The sequence below is a fragment of the Rhinoraja longicauda genome, chromosome 11 (assembly GCF_053455715.1).
Source record: "Rhinoraja longicauda isolate Sanriku21f chromosome 11, sRhiLon1.1, whole genome shotgun sequence".
In the NCBI taxonomy this organism is placed as follows: Eukaryota; Metazoa; Chordata; class Chondrichthyes; order Rajiformes; family Arhynchobatidae; genus Rhinoraja; species Rhinoraja longicauda.
The window spans coordinates 42,680,885-42,702,804 of record NC_135963.1 but is presented as its reverse complement, the minus strand read 5'-3'; the positions used below and the strand labels follow the sequence as shown (position 1 = coordinate 42,702,804).

Sequence of the window (21,920 nt, the reverse complement as noted above, 5' to 3'; positions counted from 1 at the left end):
TATACACGAGTCCACATCTGGAACAGGTACGGTAGATGAGGTTGGAGGTGCAAGTGAATCTCTGGCTCACCTGAAAGGTCTGTTGGGTGCCTGGACAGAGTCGAGGAAAGAGGTATAGGGACAGGTGTTACATCTCCTGTGGTTGCAGGGGAAGGTACCTGTGGAGGGGGTGGTTTGGGTGGGAAGGGATGAGTTGACCAGGGAGTTGCAAAGGGAACTGCAGAAAGTGGTGGAGATGGGAAGATGTGACTAGTGGTGGGAGGTTGCGAAAATATTGGAGGATTGTGTGTTGTATGTGACGGCTGATGGGGTGAAAGATGAGGACGAGGCGGACTCTGCCGCTGTTGCGACTGAGGGGAGGGGGAGCAAGAGCAGAGCTGCGGGGTACCGAGGAGACACGATGAGGGCCTCATCTATGGTAGAAGAGGGGAACCCCTGTTCCCTAAAGGTCTCAACCCAAAACATCACCTATTCCTTTTCTCCAGAGATGCTGCCTGATCCGCTGAGTTACTCCAGCTTTTTGTGTCTATCTTCCCTGCTCTTGTATTCTATGCTTAGCTAATGACTGCTTGAGAGCTGTATCTATCCTGTGGTGCCACCTGCAGGAATCCTTGGACAGGTGCACCCAGGTCCCACTGATCGGAGGGACTCCTTGGGGCCTCTCCCTCTCTCTTTCTCTCTCTCAACCGGAAAATATGAGAGGAAACACACTTGCTGAATGAAAACTGTGTCCGAATCATCATTATGGAAATTGTCAGCTATTTCCTTTTATGAAAAAAAACACAATAAATTCCTGAAACTACTGTTGTCTTGTGTGTTTAAATAAGGTCATAAGTGATGAGCAGAATTAGGCCATTCGGTCTGTCAGGTCTACCCCGCCATTCAATCATGGCTGATCTATTTCTCCCTCCCAACCCCATTCTCCTGCCTTCTCCCCATAACCCCTGACACAGATGTTCGCAGATGTTCTTTCAGCAACTCATGGGTATGCCTACTGTATAAACAGATACCGATGCAGAAGATAAAGTGATGATCCCCAAGTTCCAAGACTGGAATGCAGGGAAACTTGATTGGATCTCCCTGCACCAGCAACCAAGAGATGATGAAAAGCAATGCATATCCCTTGGACTATAAAAGCCACACTTATGATTACGTGATTTTATTCAATCAATGTACAAGTGAGATCAATTTCTATGCAGTTACATCAAAGCATGTTATCTTTCACTCAGCTGTGTTGCCTAGGTCCACACAAAGAAACAAAATGGACAGACAGGTTACAGGAGGTCATTTGCTCTTCAGTGGATTTTGCAACTGCATGTTTCAATACTTCCACTCTTCATAGCAATTCCGAAAATAAAATTAACATTTATTATTATTTTTTTTAGAATTTGAGATGTTAGAATGCACATTCCAAAGGAGTGAAGAAAGGGTTTCTTCGATTCAAAATGGCAATTGTTAACTGTAGTTTAATGGTGCTGTATACTAAAGGCCCATCAGACTACATTGACTACAACAAAAAGAGGAAGGAGCTATATCTTCAGGAAAATTGTGGGTCTTCATGGATATAACACACCAGGAACTGACAGAATCCGTGTGCAAGGAACATGAATCAACAAGCCACACACTACGTTCAGCCAGCTTCAGAGCCACCAGAACCGCACGTAAACGATCAGCATGACTGCAAAGACTGCGACGGCTGCCAGTTTGGCATATGTCGAACGCATGTTCAAGTACTTGGCATCTTGTCGGTACTTCTTCGACAGGCTGGAGAGGCCACTGGCCTTACTGTCCAAAGCTATAAGAAAGAGTGAGAGTTATTGAATTGTTTGAATGAGAATGAATTAAACAAAGAATGAGAATGATTCCAAACATTTCAGCCAGAATGTAGCAACCTGGGAACAGTGGGCTATGAGGCAAAGCGGAGACATGAACCACCAATCCTGCTAAATACAACACTAGGCTTTAGCCACTCAGATCCCATGACCAATCCAACGTTGTCAGACACTATGTATTATTTCCAGCATCTGCAGTTATTTTCCTATACATGTATTATTTCATTGACTCTACCCTGAAATATAATCTCACACAACAGTATGCAGGCTCTCATGTAATCTCGTTTTGGAGTCCACATACATTATACCCAACTACTTAATAATGCCAGCAAAAGCTCCATGAATTTTCTCTGCAACTCCTGAAAATCTCAAATATTAAAGTGACAAGTGACTTAGTACTGTTAATATCTCAGACTAGAAAACTAACTGCTGGAGGAACTAAGCAGCTACGATCACATCTGTTAACATCTCCTTGGTCCCAGTAATCACTGGCAACTCCACATGTTGGTTAAGTTTTGTCGGGATGATGTTTAATTCATTCTTTATTTCAAGTCATCTATATATTAAAACTCATGTTTGTTTGTTTGTTCCTGAACTACAACCAAAATGGTGCACCATAGCGTGACAATTTTAGGCCCACCTTACCGTCGTCCCTTTGGTGCTAATGGAAGAAGTTTCATTGAAATCGGTGTTATATTTTTAGTTATTTTCATTTTAAAGTTTAAATCTATCTCCTAGGGAGGGACAGGGAGGGGGGAGGATAAGGGGGGTTGAGGGGCATGGAGTGGGAGGGGAAGGGGGAGAGGGATGGGGAGGGGGGAGAGGGAGGGAGAAGGGAGGGGTAGTGGTGGAACGGGGAGGGTGTGGGGAGTGAGGGGGAGGGGGAGCAGTGAGAGGGTGGGGGAGCAGTGAGAGGGTGGGGGAGGAGGAAGGGAGGGAGGGGGTAAAGGAGTGGAAAGGGGGAGGAGGGTGGGGGAGGGGAGGGTGGATGAGGAAGGGGGGGAGGAAGGAGGGGGGGGAGGAAGGGGGGGGAGGAAAGAGGGGGGAAGGAAGGATGGGGAGGGAGGAGAGGGTGCTGCATCAATGCAGGAGAAGTTTGGGCCCAACGGGTCCACTTGGTCTAGTTTATTTATCTTTATCAACATGTCTCCACTGAGAAAAAACAGTGTAACAGTTTCAAAATAAAACAGGGGAGAGTGCAGTAATTTATGTTTCTAAATCTGTGCCTTTGCTTTTATTTCAGATTTACATCTGCTTCTAACAGATGTAACACAAAACAGTACAGCACAGGAAAAAGCACTTTGGCCCACAATGAATGTTTCGATCATGTTGGCAAGTTAAAATAATCTTATCAGTCTTCATGTGATCCATATTCCTCCATTCACTACATATCCACATGCCTATCCAAAAATCTCTTATAACATCTGCTTCCACCAACACCTCAGTTCCAGGCACTCACCATCCTCTGTGATAAAGAAAACTTGCCAGCACATCACCGTTAAACTTTCCCCCTCTAATCTTAAAGCTATGCCCTTTAGTGTTTGACATTCCCATTCTGGGAAAAAAGGATGGGCGGACTACGCTATCTGTATCTTTGCTCACAGCCTCCAACGGTCCAGAGAAAGACAATCAAGAGATTGAACAGACTCAACCTGTATTATCAAAAGTTTGGAAGAATGAGCTTAAAATTCTTACAAGGCTCAACAAACTGGATAAAGGGATATGTATCTCTAACAGTGGAAACCAAAGTAGAGACGGTCAAAAGCTTCGAGTTCTTAGGAATGAATAACACCAGCAATTTGTCGTGGACCCGCCACATCAAGGCTATGGCCAAGAAAGAACATCAATGCCTCTACTTCCTTATAGAAAGTTGGCAAGGTTGGCATGTCCCCAACAACCCTCACCAACTTCTATAGATGCTCCATAGAAAGCATTTTATCGCCATGCATCGCAGCATGGTTTGGGAACAGCTCCATTCTAGACTGCAAGAAATTGCACAGAGTTGTGGACATAGCCCAGACCATCATGCAAACCAATCTCACTTCCACTCACTCCATCTACACTTCACGCTGCCTCAGCAAGGCCACCAGCATAATCAAGGACCAGTCTCACGCCAGTCACTCCTTCTCCCCTCTCCCATTACGACGCATACATCCAGATTCAGGGATGGTTTTTCGCAGCTGTTATCAGGCAAAAACAGCCCTCTCACCAGCTAGAGTGCAGTCTGAACCTCCCATCTACCTCAAAGGAGACCTTTGAACTATCCTTAATTTGACTTTATCTTGCAGTAAATGTTTTACGCTTTATATATACACTGTGAATAGCTGATTGTAATTATGTATAGTTTTTTCTTTGACTGTATAGCTTTTCACTGTACCTTGGTACACATGACAATAAAATAAACCATAATTATAATCTTAAACTGCTGTTGCTCAGGCGCAAAAACTTTACCTGAGAGCGCTTCTCCACGCTGTAACACCTCTTCAATATTCGCCACCATTATTCTCTGCACATCTTGCAGTTCCGTGTTTATGGAGCCAAGGTTTCTCCGTGCTCTACTATCGATGTAAGATTTCTTTGTTTTTTGAATGTATGTGTCTGAAAATGAAAGCAAACACAAACTTGGTTACACCTCACAGTCACGACTCTATATAATCTAGATCTTTACCGCCCTGCCCAGTCTTCTCCTAATTATCAACAGAGCAACGGATGGTGTCCTGGGGCACTAAATCTCTAGTAACCCTCTCAATAATGCTCAGCTTGGATCTAATAGAACCTCTCGGCTTAACAGTACATGTGGGCTGAGGCAAGTCTCCCTGTCCATGAAATCATTACAGCATTAACTGATTGTAACCTTAAAAACCATGGTAAATCAGAAGTAAACGACATCAAGAAGAAAATACTTCACTGGTTGGAATTGTAATTCGCACAAGATTACAGTCATCGGAGGTCAATCATCCCAGCCCCAGGACATCACTGCATCACTATGTCTAGCTGCTTTCATTGAATCCAACTTGCTAATGACATTTTATTGCCCCTTTGTGCCCTTCTAATTGCCTGGTTGACTTCTTTCCTGCTTGCTTTATATATCCCTAAAAGACCCTACATCTTCCTCAAACTTACATATGTGTCCTTTTTCTTTTTGACCAAATTTACCACCTCTTTGGGCATCCAAGGACCCCTTACCTTGCTATCCTTATCCCTCCCCCTTACTGCAACATGCTGGTCCTGAACTCTAATCAGCTAGTCTTTAAACGACTCGCACGTGTCTGGTGTGGACCTACCCAACAACAGCTGCTCTCAATTTACTCTCCAGCTCCCACCTGATAATGTTACAATCTGCCTTACCTCAATTTAGATTTCCCAAAAGATCCAGACTTTTCCTTTACATATAACTATCTGAAAATGTATTATGTTGCACCAGAGGGTCAGGAGTGGGGAAGCTTGCTGATGCTTACACATTGTTCAATTCTATTCGCAACTCTACAGAAAATGAAGCAATGATCAAGTCCCCCTGCATGCCGCGGGACACCTTGCAGGCATCAATCCATAATTCCCACCACACAAGTGCCAGGCAACGATTAACTGCAATGTCTAACCACCTAGTCATTACGTTAAATGGCACTAATTTTGCTGAGACGTCACTGTCAACATCTTGGAGTCATCGAATGTAACTGGGCAAACTGCAGAGGTATCCACGGCGGGTATCAATGCCAGCGCGCGATCATCTCTCAAATTCCCAAAGTCCTTCCATTGTCAACTTATCCAAGGTCTGGAGTATGATGGAATGCTCTCCAATTATACCAGATACTCAACATATCCAGGATATGGCTCCCATCTAATCCACCATCTTGGACATGGATAAGGATTGACCAAAATGGCGGCGCTGCCCTAGCAGCTGCGGCTCACCTGCGGTCCATTTGTCTTTGTGTTTTTGTTGTTTTTTTGTCTTAATTGTAGTTGTGATGTGGTGTTTTTGTGTTTGTGTACTATGTGTGTATGTGGGGGGGAGGGGGGGAACTGTAACATTGTAAATATGTGTCCCTTCCGAACGGAGACCCGACCTTTGTTTTCTGGGCCGTGTCTCCGTTCCTGCTGCGGCCTACCATCGGCCCAACTCCTGGAGCTGGCGGCCTCCAGGGCTCTGGTTCGCAGAGCCCGCGGATCGGACTTACCATCACCGGAGCCGGCCGTCTTCGGAGGCTGCGGGAGCGGCTGCGATTCACCTTAGGCTCGGGCCGCGTGGATGCCGACATCGGGAGCTCCGGCAGCGGCAGCGGGTTCGCCCGCCCCGGATCGCGGGGCTTGGGGCGCGGACATTTCACCGTCCGGCGCGGCCTAAGATAGGCCGCGGGATATTTCTCTGCTGGGCGGGGGCTTCAATGTCGGGAGCCACGACCGCCCCGACGTGCAGCAACAGCGGCAGCAGCAGCGTGTTCGCCCGCCCCGGATCGGACTTATCATCGGCGGAGCCGGCCGTCTTCGGAGGCTGCGGGAGCGGCTGGGACTCGCCTTAGGCTCGGCCCGCTGTGGACCGTCCGGCGCGGCCTGCAACCACAACAACCTGACCGCGGGAGAGGACAGCAGGAGAAGGGACATTGTGGCCTTCCATCACAGTGAGGAGAGGACTGGAGGAGACTCACTGTGATGGATGTTTCTTTGATGGATGTTTCTTTTTTTGTGTGTTTTTGGGGTTGGGTAATTTGAATGCCTATTTAATGCTTTTATTGTTGGACTGTGTTTTTGGGGGTTTTGGGGTTGTGTAATTTGAATGCCTATTTAATGCTTTTATTGTTGGACTGTGTTTTGGGGGTTTTTGGGGTTGTGTAATTTGAATGCCTATTTAATGCTTTTATTGTTGGACTGTGTTTTGGGGTTTTTTTGGGGTTGTGTAATTTTAATGCTTATTTAATGCTTTTATTGTTGGACTGTGGGTGACTGAATTTCGTCCAATATTGGATGACAAATAAAGCTATCTTGAATCTTGAATCTTGAGATGCCGTGCCGTGGCAGTGGACGCATATTGCACCACCGGTGCATTGTGGTTACCAGCTGGGGTTTCTTCTACAGCATTTCCCAAACCTGCATCTTCTTCCACCAAGAAACACAGCGCAAGAATTGCATGAGAACAATTACAAATCCTCTCCCAATCACGCATCCTCATTATGAGGAAATATATTGTCGTTCCTTCATCACCACAGGCTTAAAATACAGCAACTACCCCTCCACTGTGGGCCACTTGTTCCACAAGGGCAGACATATGATGGCAGTTCAACAGCAACTTAAGGACAATTAAGATGGGTTAGAATTGCTGGCTTTGACATCACATTATTATGAATAAAATACACCGCGGATATCTAACTCCAACAGTTCTCTGCACAGTGAGGGAACATGCTCCTCATTCTTTCACAGCAGGACATCACAGATGAGATCTCTCGTTCTGTTCTTCTGTACTCCTCTAACTCTGACCCCTTGTGCATTGCCAGATCTACCATCAGCTCGCAAGCTCTGAAGTTCTGGAATTCCTTGGCTGCTTATTCAATGCATCTGTGGCCTGACAATCTTGTTTAATACATTTCCTGTGTTTAAGTACACACTCTGCAAACCTATCTTAGATCTTCATGTACACTGTCTTAATACTGGAAGGCAACTGGATGCGAGGGGCAATTACAAACAAAGACAAGATCAGAGAATCTATCACTCACCAAATTCAATGAAGGAGTAAGGGCGAGAGACTGTTGGGACCTTCTTTCCATGCTGTTCATCAAATTCTGCCTGTAGGTCTTCAAGATATGAAAAGGCCAATTTTTTGGAATATGCTGCCTCACATAAGACCAGATAGCATACCCCTTTCTCTATCACATAACTGTAAAAAAGAAGAAATCGTGTTATAGGAATAACTTGTTAAAGCAATAGTTCCCTGATCACAAAAGGTAGTAGACCTGCCACTTTTTTCCCCTGATGGAACTGTCCAATCACACTTGAAGCAGAAGAAAAAGGTATCCAGATTAGAGAGTAGACGTGAATGCTGGAATCTTATGTAAAACACAAAGTGCTGCAGTAACTCAGCGGATCAGGAAGCATCTCTGGAGGACATGGCTAGGTGACGTTTCAGATCGGGACCCCTCTTCAGACTTGGGAATTCAGATAAACACTTCATCCACACAGGTGCACCCCCTTCACCATCGCTGCCATTCCACATTGGTGGTCTTAACTGGGTACTCTATCTGGGCGAGTACTAAAGTCTTGTGCTACTCAGCTTGCTCCAGTGCTCACCACAATATTCAACCTCTCCTTGGCAAAGTCCGTGGTCCCTGCATGCTTCAAAAGATCCATCATTGTACCGGTGCCAAAGAATGCCTCTCCAGCGTGTTTAAATGACTACCGACCGGTGGCCCTCACCTCGGTTGTCATGAAATGCTTTGAGAGGCTAGTCAAGAAGCACATCTGCGCCGTCCTTCCTCGCAACATGGACCCACTACAGTTCGCATACCGTCCGAACAGGTCCACGGATGATGCGGTCTCCCAGGTTCTACACACCGCTCTCTCTCATCTGGACAGCCAGGGGGGCTATGTGAGGATGCTGTTCATTGACTTTAGTTCAGCATTCAACACAATAGTCCCCAGCAGACTGGTTGAGAAGCTGCTGGAACTGGGGCTTAGCACCCTTCTGTGTGCCTGGACTTTCTCACTGCCAGGCCCCGTGGTCAGGATGGGGGAACACACATCTAGCTCCCTCACCCTGAACATAGGATCCCCCCAGGGCTGCGTCCTTAGCCCCCTACTGTACTCCCTGTACACACATGACTGTGGGGCCAGGTTCAGCTCAAACTCCATCATCAAGTTTGCTGATGACACTGTGGTGGTGGGCCGGATCTCCAACAACGATGAGAAGGCCTACCGGGAGGAGGTGGCTGATCTGGCACTCTGGTGTCAGGACAATAGCCTCCTCTTGAATGTCACTAAAACAAAGGAGCTGATTGTGGACTTCAGAAGGGCTAAACATCCAAGGACGTACACGCCACTGGAGATAAATGGGTCGATTGTGGATAGGGTGAGCAGTTTTAAATACTTGGGAGTCCGCATCGCAGAGGATCTGACGTGGGCAACGCACATTGCCGCACTGGTGGGTAAGGCTAAGCAGCGCCTTTACCACCTTAGACAACTGAGGAAATTCAGAGTGTCTCTGAAGATCCTTCATTGCTTCTACTCTGGGGCTGTAGAGAGCATCCTGTCCGGCAACATTACAGTCTGGTTTGGGAACAGCTCTGCCCAGGACAGGATGGCCCTGCAGAGAGTAGTGCGTTCGGTAGAACGCACCATGGGAACTACACTCATCCCCCTGCAGGACCTATACATCAGGAGGTGCAGATCCAGAGCAAGTAAGATCATGAGGGACCCCTGCCACCCCAGTAACGGACTGTTCCAGATGCTACGATCAGGCAAACGCCTCCGCTGTCACGCTGTGAAAACGGAGAGGATGAGACGGAGCTTCTTCCCACAGGCCATCAGGACTGTCAACTTTTATAACCCCAGAGACTAAATTTTTGTCGACACTAATAGTAACTTATTAACTTTATTTATATGCTGTAACTGTAATTCTTTTTGTGCACAACCCGCAGGCATTGCCACTTTCATTTCACTGCACATCGTGTATGTGTATGTGACAAATAAATTTGACTTGACTTGACTAATTTAAACTCTGACTAAAATGTTAAACAACTGCCTATATCTTACTGATTACTTTTGAAAAGATACTGCCCACGCACTGTTAATTATTTACTCAGATTCACAAGCAGAATTTCCATAATCAACAATAGTTCATTATTACTAGCACAAAGGGCAATGGACAGATTCTTGATTTGTACGGGTGTCAGGAGTTATGGGGAGAAGGGGTTGAGAGGGGAAGATAGATCAGCCATGATTGAATGGCGGAGTAGACTTCATGGTCTGAATGGCCTAATTCTGCTCTTGAAAATAAAACAATGTAATTTTTTTTAACATATTTCTACAATGTGGCAAGTATTTAATTGAAATTCCACATTCTCCTGATCAACCTGAAAATGTTAATTCTGCTTCTATCCAATGTGGTTTGCCCTAATGGTTACTTCCAGCATCTTCTGTTCGTATTTCTGAATTGTCGTCAGGACATTGGTGAGGCCACATTTGGAGTACTGTATTCAGTTTTGGTCACCCTGTTATCGGAAAGATGTTGTTAAGCTGGAAAGGGTGCAGGGAAGATTTATGAGGATGTTGCCGAGATTCGAGTGCCTGAAGTATAGGTAAAGGTTAAGCAAGCTAGGACTTTATTCCTTGAAGCACAGGAGGACGAGGGGGATCTTATAGACATGTATATAAGATCACAAAGAGAATAGATAGGGTAAAAGTAGAGTCTTTTACATGGACAAGTACATGGTGTGGGCAAGTTGGTCCGAAGGGCCGGTTTCCACACTGTATCACTCTGAGATGGATAGGAAAGGTTTCGAAGGATATGGGCCAAACGCAGGGAGATGGGGGATTACTACCTTCTAGTGTAGATGGGGCATCTTGGTCGGCGTGGGCATGCTCTGCCTCAGGGCCTGTTTCCAAGCTGTATGACTCAATGACTCTAAACTGTTGGAAGAGAACAACCCCAGAGTGTGTGTAAGCATTCTGACAGAAATAAGCAAAGAATGCCAGCAACATTTATCAAGGAAGGTGTCATCTGTATAAAGAGAAGCAGAGTTATGATTTCAGCAAGGAGATTTCTGACCTGAATTGCTGTTTTTCTCTCCAGACACTGTCTGTTCTCCAATTTCCACCTTCTGCAGTTTTATTTTTCCATAAGAGAAGACGTATACATGGGCATTCCCCAAGGTTAGTAGAAGGACTACTACTTTCCCTGCTACATATTATTGACTTGGACATGGGTATCAGGAGGGGCATAGATAGGGACAATGCACATAGGATTTTTCTCATGGTAAGAACTAAAGGGCATAGATTTAGATGAGAAGAGAAAAATTTAATAGAACTCTGAGGGGCAACTTTGTCACACAGATGGTGGTGAAAATATGGAAGGAGCTGCCAGAGGAAGTATTTGAGACAGATACATTAACAACATTTAAAAGACATTTTGACAGATACATGGATAGGGAGGGTTCAGAGGAATATGGGCCAAATGCAGGAAAATGGGACTGGCCCGATGTGCCAACTTAGTTGGCATGGACAAGGTGGACTGAAGGGTCTGTTTCCATGCTGCATAACTCTATGTCTCCATGACCTCCTCCAACCAATCTCGTTCTAATGCATTCAGTGCCCTCCTGTATATCAGTGAGACCAAGGGGAGTGTAAGCGACTGCTTTGTTGGACATGTACTGTATCCACCAGGTGGAGCTCCTGGTTGCTGGCCATTTCAAATCTCCCTTCCAAATCTTATACCAACTTGTCTGTCCTTGGCCTCCTCCGTTGCAAGGGTGAGGCTGCACGCAAACTGGAAGAACAAAAGCTCACATTCTGCTCAGTGGCCTACAGCACTATGGCATGAATATTCAGTTCTCCAACTTCAGGTGAATACAGCCGTGATCTACCCAGCTTTGCCTCCACCACCCTCCATGCATATGTTTCCATCCATTCCACCTGCCCGCATCTCTCCCAGATCCTTTCATCTCCTCCATCACTTCCCTCTACTCACTGCACATCTCTCCATACCCCGCATTTCTCGTACCCAACCGCAAAGGGCCTGTTTGGTGTAGTATGACTCAATGAATCTTTGAGCAATGTTAGAAAGAGGGGTCAGAACGGGCTGGAGATTCTGCAAGTGTAGCACTTACTGGAAGGACATGGATCCCGCTTGCAATGTGCATCGTGTGGGTGACTGTTCATTAAGCTTGCGGAACAACTGCTTGGCCTGGCTCTGATAAAGTTGCAGATCTCGTCCAGACTGTAAGAAATGAAATAATGTATTGAGCAAAGGTGGGATAAGGAATAATTAATTCAAACTGTACCAATACCAACTCCATATGGCTGCAGCACCACCTGATTGTTCCTCCCACTCGCGTTTTGCAGATGCTCACAAATGATTCACTCCCTGCGCCAATGGCATTAAAAAAAAAATCCCTAACCAGTCTTCATACTAATGCTACAGTATTTATTGAAGTCTCTCATTCTCTTTTCCATTCTTTTCCAGGATATAGGTTTTGCTGGCCTGGCCAATATTTATTGTCCATCTCTAATTGCATTCAATACGGTGGTGAGTCACCTACCTAAACCACAACAATATTTGCGGTTAAGGTATTGTTTCTGCAGCTTCACTATAGGAATAAAAACACAAAAAGAAATAAAGTGCTGGAGTAACAGCCGGTCAGGTAGAACATGGATAAGTGGCTTTTTGGGTCGAGAAACTTCTTCAAACTGTTTGTCGGTAGGGTGGGGGGAGAGGCAGGACAAAGTGAAACAGGTACTAGCTTGACGTAAGCAAGTGGCATTTTTAATAGGCAGATGGCTGGAACAAAGGCCAGAGATAAAAACAGAAGGTGTGAAATGGGGTTGAAGAGTTGCAAATTGAAAAGTTTGAGGGAGAAAAGTAGCAGGAGGGGAGGTGAGAAATATTTGGTCCAGGTGGTGCACAAGGGAGGAGAGGGGTGCAAACAAAAAAAAGGGGAAAGGTTGATGCGGTGGAGTTTAGTAGGAGGATACCTAAAATTGGAGAATTCAATATTCATACCGTAGGGTTGTACCAGGACAGAAAGGTCAGTAAGGGAATGGGAGTTTAAATGATTAGCAACTGGGAAATCCAGTAGACCATGGCGGACCTGTGCAGCAAAACAGTCGCCGAGTCTAGACTTAGTTTCGCCGATATGCAGGAGGCTACATCGGGAACATCTGATGCAGATAAAGTTAGAGGAGGTGCACATGAACCGCTGTCTCAACTCGAAACACTGCTTGGATTCCTGGATGGAGGTGAGGGAGGAGATATAGGGTCAGCTGTTACATCTCGTACTGTTGCAGGGGAAAGGTGCTGGTGGTTTGGGTAGGAAGGGATGAGTGAACCAAGGAGTTGTAGAGGGAGGGATCTCCGTGGAAGGCGGGAAATGGGTGGAGTTGGGACTGGTGGTGGGAATGCGTTGCAGGTGACGGAAATATCGTAGGATGATGTGTTGGATGCGGAGGCTGGTGGGTGGAAGGTGTGGACCAGGGAAGGACCCGGACCAGAGGTCCAGGCTACTCTCCTGTTACTTACCTCCCTCGAGCTTTGCAATTCACAACTCTTCAACACTCTCTCACACCTTCTGTTTTTATCTCTGGCCTTTGTTCCAACCATCTGCCGAGCAAAATCCCCCTCGCCTGCGTCAACCTATAGCCTGCCATGTTCTGTCCTGCCTCTCCTCTCATCTTGCTTTTTCCCCCAGCTCTCACCCCTCCCCACAATCAGTCCAAAGAAGAGTATCAACCCGAAACATCACCTATCCATGTTCTCCAGAGATGCTGCATGGCCTACTGTGTTACCCCAGCACTTTGTATTCCTTATGTGTTTTAATCAGCATCTGCAGTTCCTTGTTTCTCTATCATTATTGGGCGGCAATGGTGGAGTTGCTGCCTTACAGCGCCAAAGAGCCGGGTTTGATCCTGATTATGGGTGCTGTCTGTGTGGAGTTTGTACATTCTCCCTGCGACCGCGTGGGATTTCTCCAAGGACTCCGGTTTCCTCCCACACTCCAAAGATGTACAGGTTTGTAGGTTAATTGGCTTTGGTAAAATTGTAAATTGATCCTAGTGTGTAGGATAGTGTACATGTACAGAATGATTGTTGGTCAACGAGGATTTAGTGGGCCGAAGAGCTTGTTTTTGCGCTGTATCTCTAAAGTCTAAAGTTCCAGGATTTGGATTCAGTGACGATAAGGGATTGCAACAATAGTATTTTCCTGCAGTCGACAGCTTTTATCCTTGCTATCAACCACATGGCCAATCAAGTCCCAATTGATAGGCTGGTCCAAGAGGTTAAGGCACATGGGATCTAAGACAAGCTGGCAAATTGGATCCCAAATTAACTTGGTGATAGGGGGCAGAGGATCGTGGTGTAAGCATGTTTTTGTGATTAGAAGTTTGCGACCAGTGCGATCCACAGGGATCAGGGACGGGACCTTTGTTGTTTTTAATATATATTAATGATTTGGATATGAGTGTGGGGGGGGGGTACGATTAATAAGTCTGAGGATGACACAAAAAATGTGGTCAGCCAGAAAGTTTGTCCAAGGCTATAGCAGGATATAGACATGTAGAAAGTTGGCAGATGGACAACTTAATGCTGATCATGATGTGCAAGGTGATACATTTTGTAAACACAGATAGGTGGACATACGAGGGGACCTGAGGAGAATGTGTTCTTTTTACACAGGGTGGTTGATGTCTCAAACTTGCTGTCGGAAGTAGTGGCGAGATCAGGTATAATCACTGCATTTAAGAGACATTTAAATCTGCATTTGAATAGGCAAGGTGTATACACCTAATGAGGGCAAATTGGATTTGTGTAGATCGGCAAAATATACATATATTTGTATAATCTGCAAAAGCTTTATCGTATTTAAGCCTGAATAAAAAAAACAAGGGAATAAATGTTGTGCTCAGTGTAATTCCTCCTTTAATAGCCTTCCAATCACAGAAACACCTACCCATCATCACCCCCTGCTTCCTGCCACTCAGCCATTTTCAGATAGATATTTGAGAGATGCAGGTGAATAAAGAACAGTCAGAATACATGTGCAGGAAGGAACTGCAGATGCTGGTTTCAACCACAGATAGCCACAAAATGCTGGAGTAACAGGCAGCATCTCTGGAGAGAAGGAATAGGTGACATTTTGGACCGAGACCCTTATTCAGACTCATACATAGACATACAGATACATAAATAGTCTTTAACACTATAAAGCTGTAACATTATATTCTGCACTTTTGTATTTTACCCTTTGCACTACCTATTGGACTTGTGTATGACTAGATTACACTTATGTATCGTATGATATGACTGGATAGCAGGGAACATAGTTTACCACTGTACTTTGGTACTCATAACAATAATAAAACAATTGCCAATAACGGCATCCTCAAGAGTGAGGGGGAGCAGCCGGAGGTTGTTGTGCACGTTGGCACAAACGATATAGGTAGGAAGTAGGAGGAGGTTATGGAATTGGGTAGGAGACTGAAAAGCAGGACCTGCACGGTAGTGATCTCAGGGTTGCTTTCAGTACCTCGTGCTAGTGAAGGTAAGAATAGGAAGATAGGGGAAATGAATGTGTGGCTGAGAAGTTTGTGCAGGGGGCAGGGATTTAGATTTCGGGAACATTGGGATCTCTTCTGGGGCAGCAGGGACCTGTACAAAGGGACGGTTGCACCTAAACTGGAAGGGGACCAACATCCTAGCGGATAGGGTTGCTAATGCTACACGGGAGGGTTTAAACTAGATTGGCAGGGGAGTGGGATCTCGTACAGGACAGAAGCACGTGAGAAGCGAGACATTGGTATGGAGGGTGGTATGGGAAAGGTTAGTGAACAGAACAGGCTGGTAAAAGGTAGAGAGTGAGGAAGGAGGGTTGGTTTAAACTGCATGTATTTTAATGCAAGGGGCCTGAGGGGTAAGGCAGATGAGCTTAGGACATGGATAGGTACGAGCGACTGGGACGTTGTAGCCATGACTGAAACCTGGTTAAGGGAGGGGCAGGACTGCCAGCTCAATGTTCCGGGGTACAGGACATTAGGAGAGACAGGGGTGAGGGAAAAAGAGGAGGGGGATTGCATTGTTGGTTAAGGAGGATGTCACGGCTGTGATCAGAGGTGACATTATGGACGGTTTGTCTAGTGAGGCTATATGGGTGGAGCTGAGGAACAAAAAAGGGATGATCACCTTACTGGGGGTGTACTACAGACATCCGAATAGTCAATGGGAATTAGAAGAACAAATGTGCCAGGAGATTGCAGACAGCTGCAGGTCAAGTAAGGTTGTTGTGGTTGGGGATTTTAACTTTCCCAATATAGACTGGGAAAATCATAATGTGAAGGGTTTAAATGGGGTGCAATTCCTCAAGTGTTCAGGAGAGTTTTCTTAAGCAGTATGTAGAGGCCCCCATGTGTGAGAGGGCAACGCTGTATCTAGTATTGGGAAATTGGGAAGGGCAAGTTAATGAAGTGTTTGTGGAGGAGCCTTTTGGGACCAGTGACCACAGTTTGGTTAGGTTTAAGATAGTAATGGATAGGGACAGAGAGGGTCCATGTGTTAAAATGCTCAACTGGGGTAAGGCCAGCTTTGAGGGTATGAGAGAAGGTCTTGCTCAAGTTGACTGGAGCAGGTTAGTTGAGGGGAACGGAACATCGGCCAAATGGGATGTTTTTAAATGTGTACTGAAGAAAGCTCAGGATGTGTAGGTCCCCATTGGAGTGAAGGGCAAAGCAGGCAAACGTAAGGAAGCTTGGCTGACGAGGGAAATTGAGGCGTTGGTCAAAAACAAGAAGGATGCATGGGACAGGTACGGGTAGCTGGGATCAAGTGCATCCCTGGAGAAGTTTGGGGAACTAAGGAGTAAACTGAAATACATGAGATCAGAAGGGCAAAAAGGGGCCAGGAGATAGCTCTAGTGGGTAGCATTAAGGACAATCCAAAAAGATTTTATAAATTCATTGGGGAGAAAAGGGTAACTAGAGAGAGAGCGGGACCTCTCAGGATTCAAAGCTTTCACCTCTGGGTGGAGCCACAGGAGATGGGCAAGGTACTAAATGAGTATTTCTCTGTATTTACCGAGGAGAAAGACAGTAGGATGGAGGAACGGGGCAGTCAATGGAAGTGTCTTGAAAGCAGTCAGTGCTACAGTCGAAGAAGTACTGAAGTTACTGTCGTGTATGAACGTAGACAAATCTCCAGGGCCTGATCAGATATTGCGGGAAACTGGAGGACATTGCAGGAAACTGGAGTGGAAATTGTGGGAGCCCTGGTTGAAATTTACGAGTTGTCCTTAAATACAGGAGAGGTGCCGGAAGACTGGAGGGTGGCAAATGTTGTGCCTCTTTTCAAGAAGGGCTGCAGGGAAAATGCTAGGAACTATAGGCCGGTGAGCTTAACATCTGTAGTTGGAAAGTTACTAGAGAGTATTCTGATAGGTTATACGGGCATTTGGATGGGCAAAGGTTGATCAGGGATAGTCAGCATAGTTTTGTACGTGGGAGGCCATGTCTCACAAATCTGATTGATTTTTTTGAAGACGTGACCAAAAAGGTCGATGAGGGCAGAGCTGTAAATGTTGTGTACATGGTTTACAGTAAGGCTTTTGACAAGGTTCTGCATGGTAGGCTGCTCTGGAAGGTTAGATCGCATGGGATCCAAGGATAGCTGAATGGATAGCAAATTGGGTCCACGGAAGGAAGCAGAGGGTGATGGTGGAAAGTTCCTTCTCGGACTGGAGGCCTGTGACTAGTGGTGTGCCTCAGAGTTCGGTGCTGGGCCCATTACTGTTTGTTATCTACATCAATAATTTAGATGAGAACATACAGGGCAAGATTAGCAAATTTGCTGATGATGCAAAAGTTAGTAGTTTTGCAGATAGTGAAGATGGTTTTGAAAGATTGCAGAAGGATCTAGATCGATTGGCCAGGTGGGCAGAGGAATGGTAGATGGAATTTAATACAGAAAAATGTGAGCTGTTGCATTTTGGGACATCGAACAAGGGCAGGACCTACACTGTAAATGGTAGGCCTCTGGGTGATGTTGTAGAGCAGAGGGATCTAGGAGTACAGGTGCATGGTTCCTTGAAAGTCGAGTTGCGGGTAGATAAGGTGGTCAAAAGGGCTTTTGGCACTTTGGCCTTCATCAGTCAGAGTATTGAGTATAGAAGTTGAGAGGCCATGTTGCAGTTGTATAAGACGTTGGTGAGACCGCATCTAGAATATTGTGTTCAGTTCTGGGCACCGTGTTATAGGAAAGATATTGTCAAGCTTGAAAGGGTTCAGAAACGATTTACGAGGATGTTGCCAGGACTCGAGGGTGTGAGGTATAGGGAGAGATTGAGTCGGCTGGGTCTCTATTCCATGGAGCGCAGGAGGATGGGAGGTGATCTTATAGAGGTATGCAAAATCATGAGAGGAATAGATTGGGTAGAGGCAGAGTCTCTTGCCAAGAGTAGGGGAATCGAGGACCAGAGGATATCGGTTCAAGGTGAGGGGGAAAAGATTTAATAGGAATCCGAGGGGTAACGTTTTCACACCAAGGGTGGTGGGTGTATGGAACAAGCTGCCAGAGGAGGTAGTTGAGGCTGGGACTATCCCATTGTTTAAGAAACAGTTAGACAGGTAAATGGATAGGACAGGTTTAGAGGGATATGGACCAAGCGCAGGCAAGTGGGACTAGTGTAGCTGGGACATTGTTCGCCGATGTGGGCAAGTTGGACCGAAGCCGAAGGGCCTGTTTTCACACTGTATCACTTTAACTCAGCCGGGCGAAGTACGAGGCGAATAGACATGGTAAGGTATTGGGAAAAAAAGTTAAACACCTAAGAAATCCCTGAAGGTAAATGTACACGTGGAAAAGACAGTTTAGAGAGCAGGATGATGAATGTCAAGTTGCCACGCTCCAGGAAGTGACTGATTCAGGTAGGGTGCAAGGAAATGTACAAGGATGTTGGCAGGACTGGAGGAATACAGGTGGAGATGAACAGAGGCCAGGTTATTTGCACAAATGAGGTGGTGATCTTGATGGGGAGTTGAATGAGGAGCACTAGGGACTGGAGGAGCCATTTCCCTCAGTAGGACACGAATGATCCAGATTGGATTGAAGCCGAGTATTCTTTCTGTGGCAGAGATCTTGAGTTGTGCACCCCCTGTAAACAGGCCGATTTATCTCAGACGACCACTGATACTTGTCCCTACGTTCAGCCCCTACCTCTCCAAACCTATCCAATTCATGAACCCACCTACTCTAGCAACTCGTCCCATATCTCTCCCCCGTAAAAATAAAGTTGCCCTCGGTCTCCGTTAAATCTCATCTTAAACCTCTGCCCATGAGTTTTAGACTCCCCTCCCCTGGGGCAGAGACAGTCCCTGACCACCATCTTATCGGCGGCCCCCATGACAGATCCGGCGGAGTTGCGGGGCCCGGGTGTGTGCGGGGCCCGGGTGTGTAAGTGTGCGGGGCCCGGGTGTGTAAGTGTGGGAGCCCGAGTGTGTAAATGTGGGGGGCCCGGGTATGTAAGTGTGGGGGGCCCGGGTGTGTGGGAGGCCCGGGTGTATAAGTGTGGGGAGCCCGGGTGTGTAAGTGTGCGGGGCCCGGGTGTGTGGGGGGCCCGGGTGGGTGGGGGTCCCGGGTGTGTAAGTGTGGGGGGCCCGGGTGTGTAAGTGTGGGGGGGCCCGGGTGTGTGGGGGCCCGGGTGGGTGCTCTCGGGGGGCGGTGGGTCGATGCCGGGCCCGGGTGTGTGTGTGGGGGGCCCGGGTGTGTGGGGGCCCGGGTGTGTAAGTGTGGGGTGTGGGGGCCCGGGTGTGTAAGTGTGGGGGGCCCGGGTGTGTGGGGTCCCGGGTGTGTAAGTGTGGGGCCCCGGGTGTGTAAGTGTGGGGGCCCGGGTGTGTAAGTGTGGGGGCCCGGGTGTGTGGGGGCCCGGGTGTGTAAGTGTGGGGGGCCCGGGTGTGTAAGTGTGGGGGGCCCGGGTGTGTAAGTGTGGGGGGCCCGGGTGTGTGTGGGGGGCCCGGGTGTGTGGAGGGCCCGGGTGTGTGTGGGGGGCCCGGGTGTGTGTGGGGGGCCCGGGTGTGTGGGGGGCCCGGGTGTGTGTGGGGGGCCCGGGTGTGTGTGGGGGGCCCGGGTGTGTAAGTGTGGGGGGCCCGGGTGTGTGGGGGCCCGGGTGTGTGGGGGGCCCGGGTGTGTGTGGGGGGTCCGGGTGTGTGTGGGGGGTCCGGGTGTGTGTGGGGGCCCGGGTGTGTAAGTGTGGGGGCCCGGGTGTGTGGGGGCCCGGGTGTGTAAGTGTGGGGGCCCGGGTGTGTAAGTGTGGGGGGGGCCCGGGTGTGTAAGTGTGGGGGCCCGGGTGTGTGTGGGGGTCCCGGGTGTGTAAGTGTGGGGGGCCCGGGTGTGTGGGGTCCCGGGTGTGTAAGTGTGGGGGCCCGGGTGTGTGTGGGGGGCCCGGGTGTGTAAGTGTGGGGGGGGGGGGGGGCGGGTGTGTAAGTGTGGGGGGCCCGGGTGTGTGTGGGGGGCCCGGGTGTGTAAGTGTGGGGGGCCCGGGTGTGTGTGGGGGGCCCGGGTGTGTGTGGGGGGTCCGGGTGTGTGGGGGGCCCGGGTGTGTGGGGGCCCGGGTGTGTAAGTGTGGGGGGCCCGGGTGTGTGTGGGGGGTCCGGGTGTGTGGGGGGCCCGGGTGTGTGTGGGGGCCCGGGTGTGTGGGGGGCCCGGGTGTGTAAGTGTGGGGGCCCGGGTGTGTGTGGGGGGCCCGGGTGTGTGTGGGGGGCCCGGGTGTGTGTGGGGGGCCCGGGTGTGTGTGGGGGGCCCGGGTGTGTAAGTGTGGGGGGCCCGGGTGTGTGTGGGGGGTCCGGGTGTGTGTGGGGGGTCCGGGTGTGTGGGGGGCCCGGGTGTGTGGGGGGCCCGGGTGTGTAAGTGTGCGGGGCCCGGGTGTGTGTGGGGGGTCCGGGTGTGTGTGGGGGGCCCGGGTGTGTGGGGGGCCCGGGTGTGTAAGTGTGCGGGGCCCGGGTGTGTGTGGGGGGCCCGGGTGTGTGGGGGGCCCGGGTGTGTGGGGGGCCCGGGTGTGTGGGGGGCCCGGGTGTGTGGGGGGCCCGGGTGTGTAAGTGTGGGGGCCCGGGTGTGTGTGGGGGGCCCGGGTGTGTGGGGGGCCCGGGTGTGTAAGTGTGGGGGCCCGGGTGTGTATGGGGGGCCCGGGTGTGTGGGGGGCCCGGGTGTGTGGGGGGCCCGGGTGTGTAAGTGTGGGGGCCCGGGTGTGTGTGGGGGGCCCGGGTGTGTGGGGGGCCCGGGTGTGTAAGTGTGGGGGCCCGGGTGTGTGTGGGGGGCCCGGGTGTGTAAGTGTGGGGGTCCGGGTGTGTGTGGGGGCCCGGGTGTGTGGGGGGCCCGGGTGTGTGGGGGGCCCGGGTGTGTGTGGGTCGATGCCGGGCCCTGGGGCCAGGAGGCGCCGGCCAGCTCTCACCTGCTCGTCCTCTTGCATGGAGGCGGCGAGTGGGAGGCCGTCGGCCACCCGTGCGATCATCGTCAGCAGCACCATCCTCAGGCCGGCCGATCGAGCGGGCCGCAGCCGCAGCCCCGGCCTCTCCTGCCCTCGGGCTCGGCCTCTCCTGCCCTCGGGCTCGGCCTAGGCCTGTCTGTCCTCGGCCTGTCTGTCTGTCCTCCGCCGGGGCCTCGGCCTGTCCTCGCTCAGGCGCCGCTGCCGCTGCCGCTGTCGCTCCGGTCGCCGGCTGTGTTGTGGTTGCGGGGCGGGACCGGACCGGGCGGAGTAACCCGCGCCCGCCGACTGACCCCGGACTCGAGCTCCGACTCCCGGCCGGCGGCGGGATGGCGACGATGGGGCGGGGTGTGAGCTCAGCCGGGGGGGCCGAAGCATCCAGGATCCCAGGGGTAAAAGCATCCAGGTTTAGATTAGACAGAATCCCCGGGTCACAGCATCCAGGATCCCAGGGGTAAAATACACCAGGATCCCAGGGGTAAAATCAGCCAGGGTCCAGGGGTAAAATACACCAGGATCCCAGGGTAAAATACACCAGGATCCCAGGGGTAAAATCAGCCAGGGTCCAGGGGTAAAATACACCAGGATCCCAGGGGTAAAATCAGCCAGGGTCCAGGGGTAAAATACACCAGGATCCCAGGGTAAAATACACCAGGATCCCAGGGGTAAAATCAGCCAGGGTCCAGGGGTAAAATACACCAGGATCCCAGGGTAAAATACACCAGGATCCCAGGGGTAAAAGCATCCAGGTTTAGATTAGACAGAATCCCCGGGTCACAGCATCCAGGATCCCAGGGGTAAAATACACCAGGATACCGGGGTAAAATCAGCCAGGGTCCAGGGGTAAAATACACCAGGATACCGGGGTAAAATACACCAGGATCCCAGGGGTAAAATACACCAGGATACCGGGGTAAAATACACCAGG

The 21,920-nt window shown here is 49.3% G+C and overlaps 1 protein-coding gene across 1 annotated transcript; it reads right to left on the bottom strand.

Moving 5' to 3' along the window:
• Nucleotides 1–1,143: 1,143 nt before the first annotated feature.
• On the bottom strand, nucleotides 1,144–21,356 carry sec22bb (SEC22 homolog B, vesicle trafficking protein b). Its single transcript, XM_078408013.1, has 5 exons — nucleotides 20,960–21,356; nucleotides 11,642–11,751; nucleotides 7,538–7,698; nucleotides 4,284–4,430; nucleotides 1,144–1,795 (listed from the first exon to the last, which is right to left on the bottom strand). Exons 1-5 carry the CDS (start codon nucleotides 21,032–21,034, stop codon nucleotides 1,641–1,643), a joined length of 648 nt encoding a protein of 215 aa, XP_078264139.1. The 5' UTR covers nucleotides 21,035–21,356; the 3' UTR covers nucleotides 1,144–1,640.
• Between the last annotated feature and the right edge of the window lie 564 nt (nucleotides 21,357–21,920).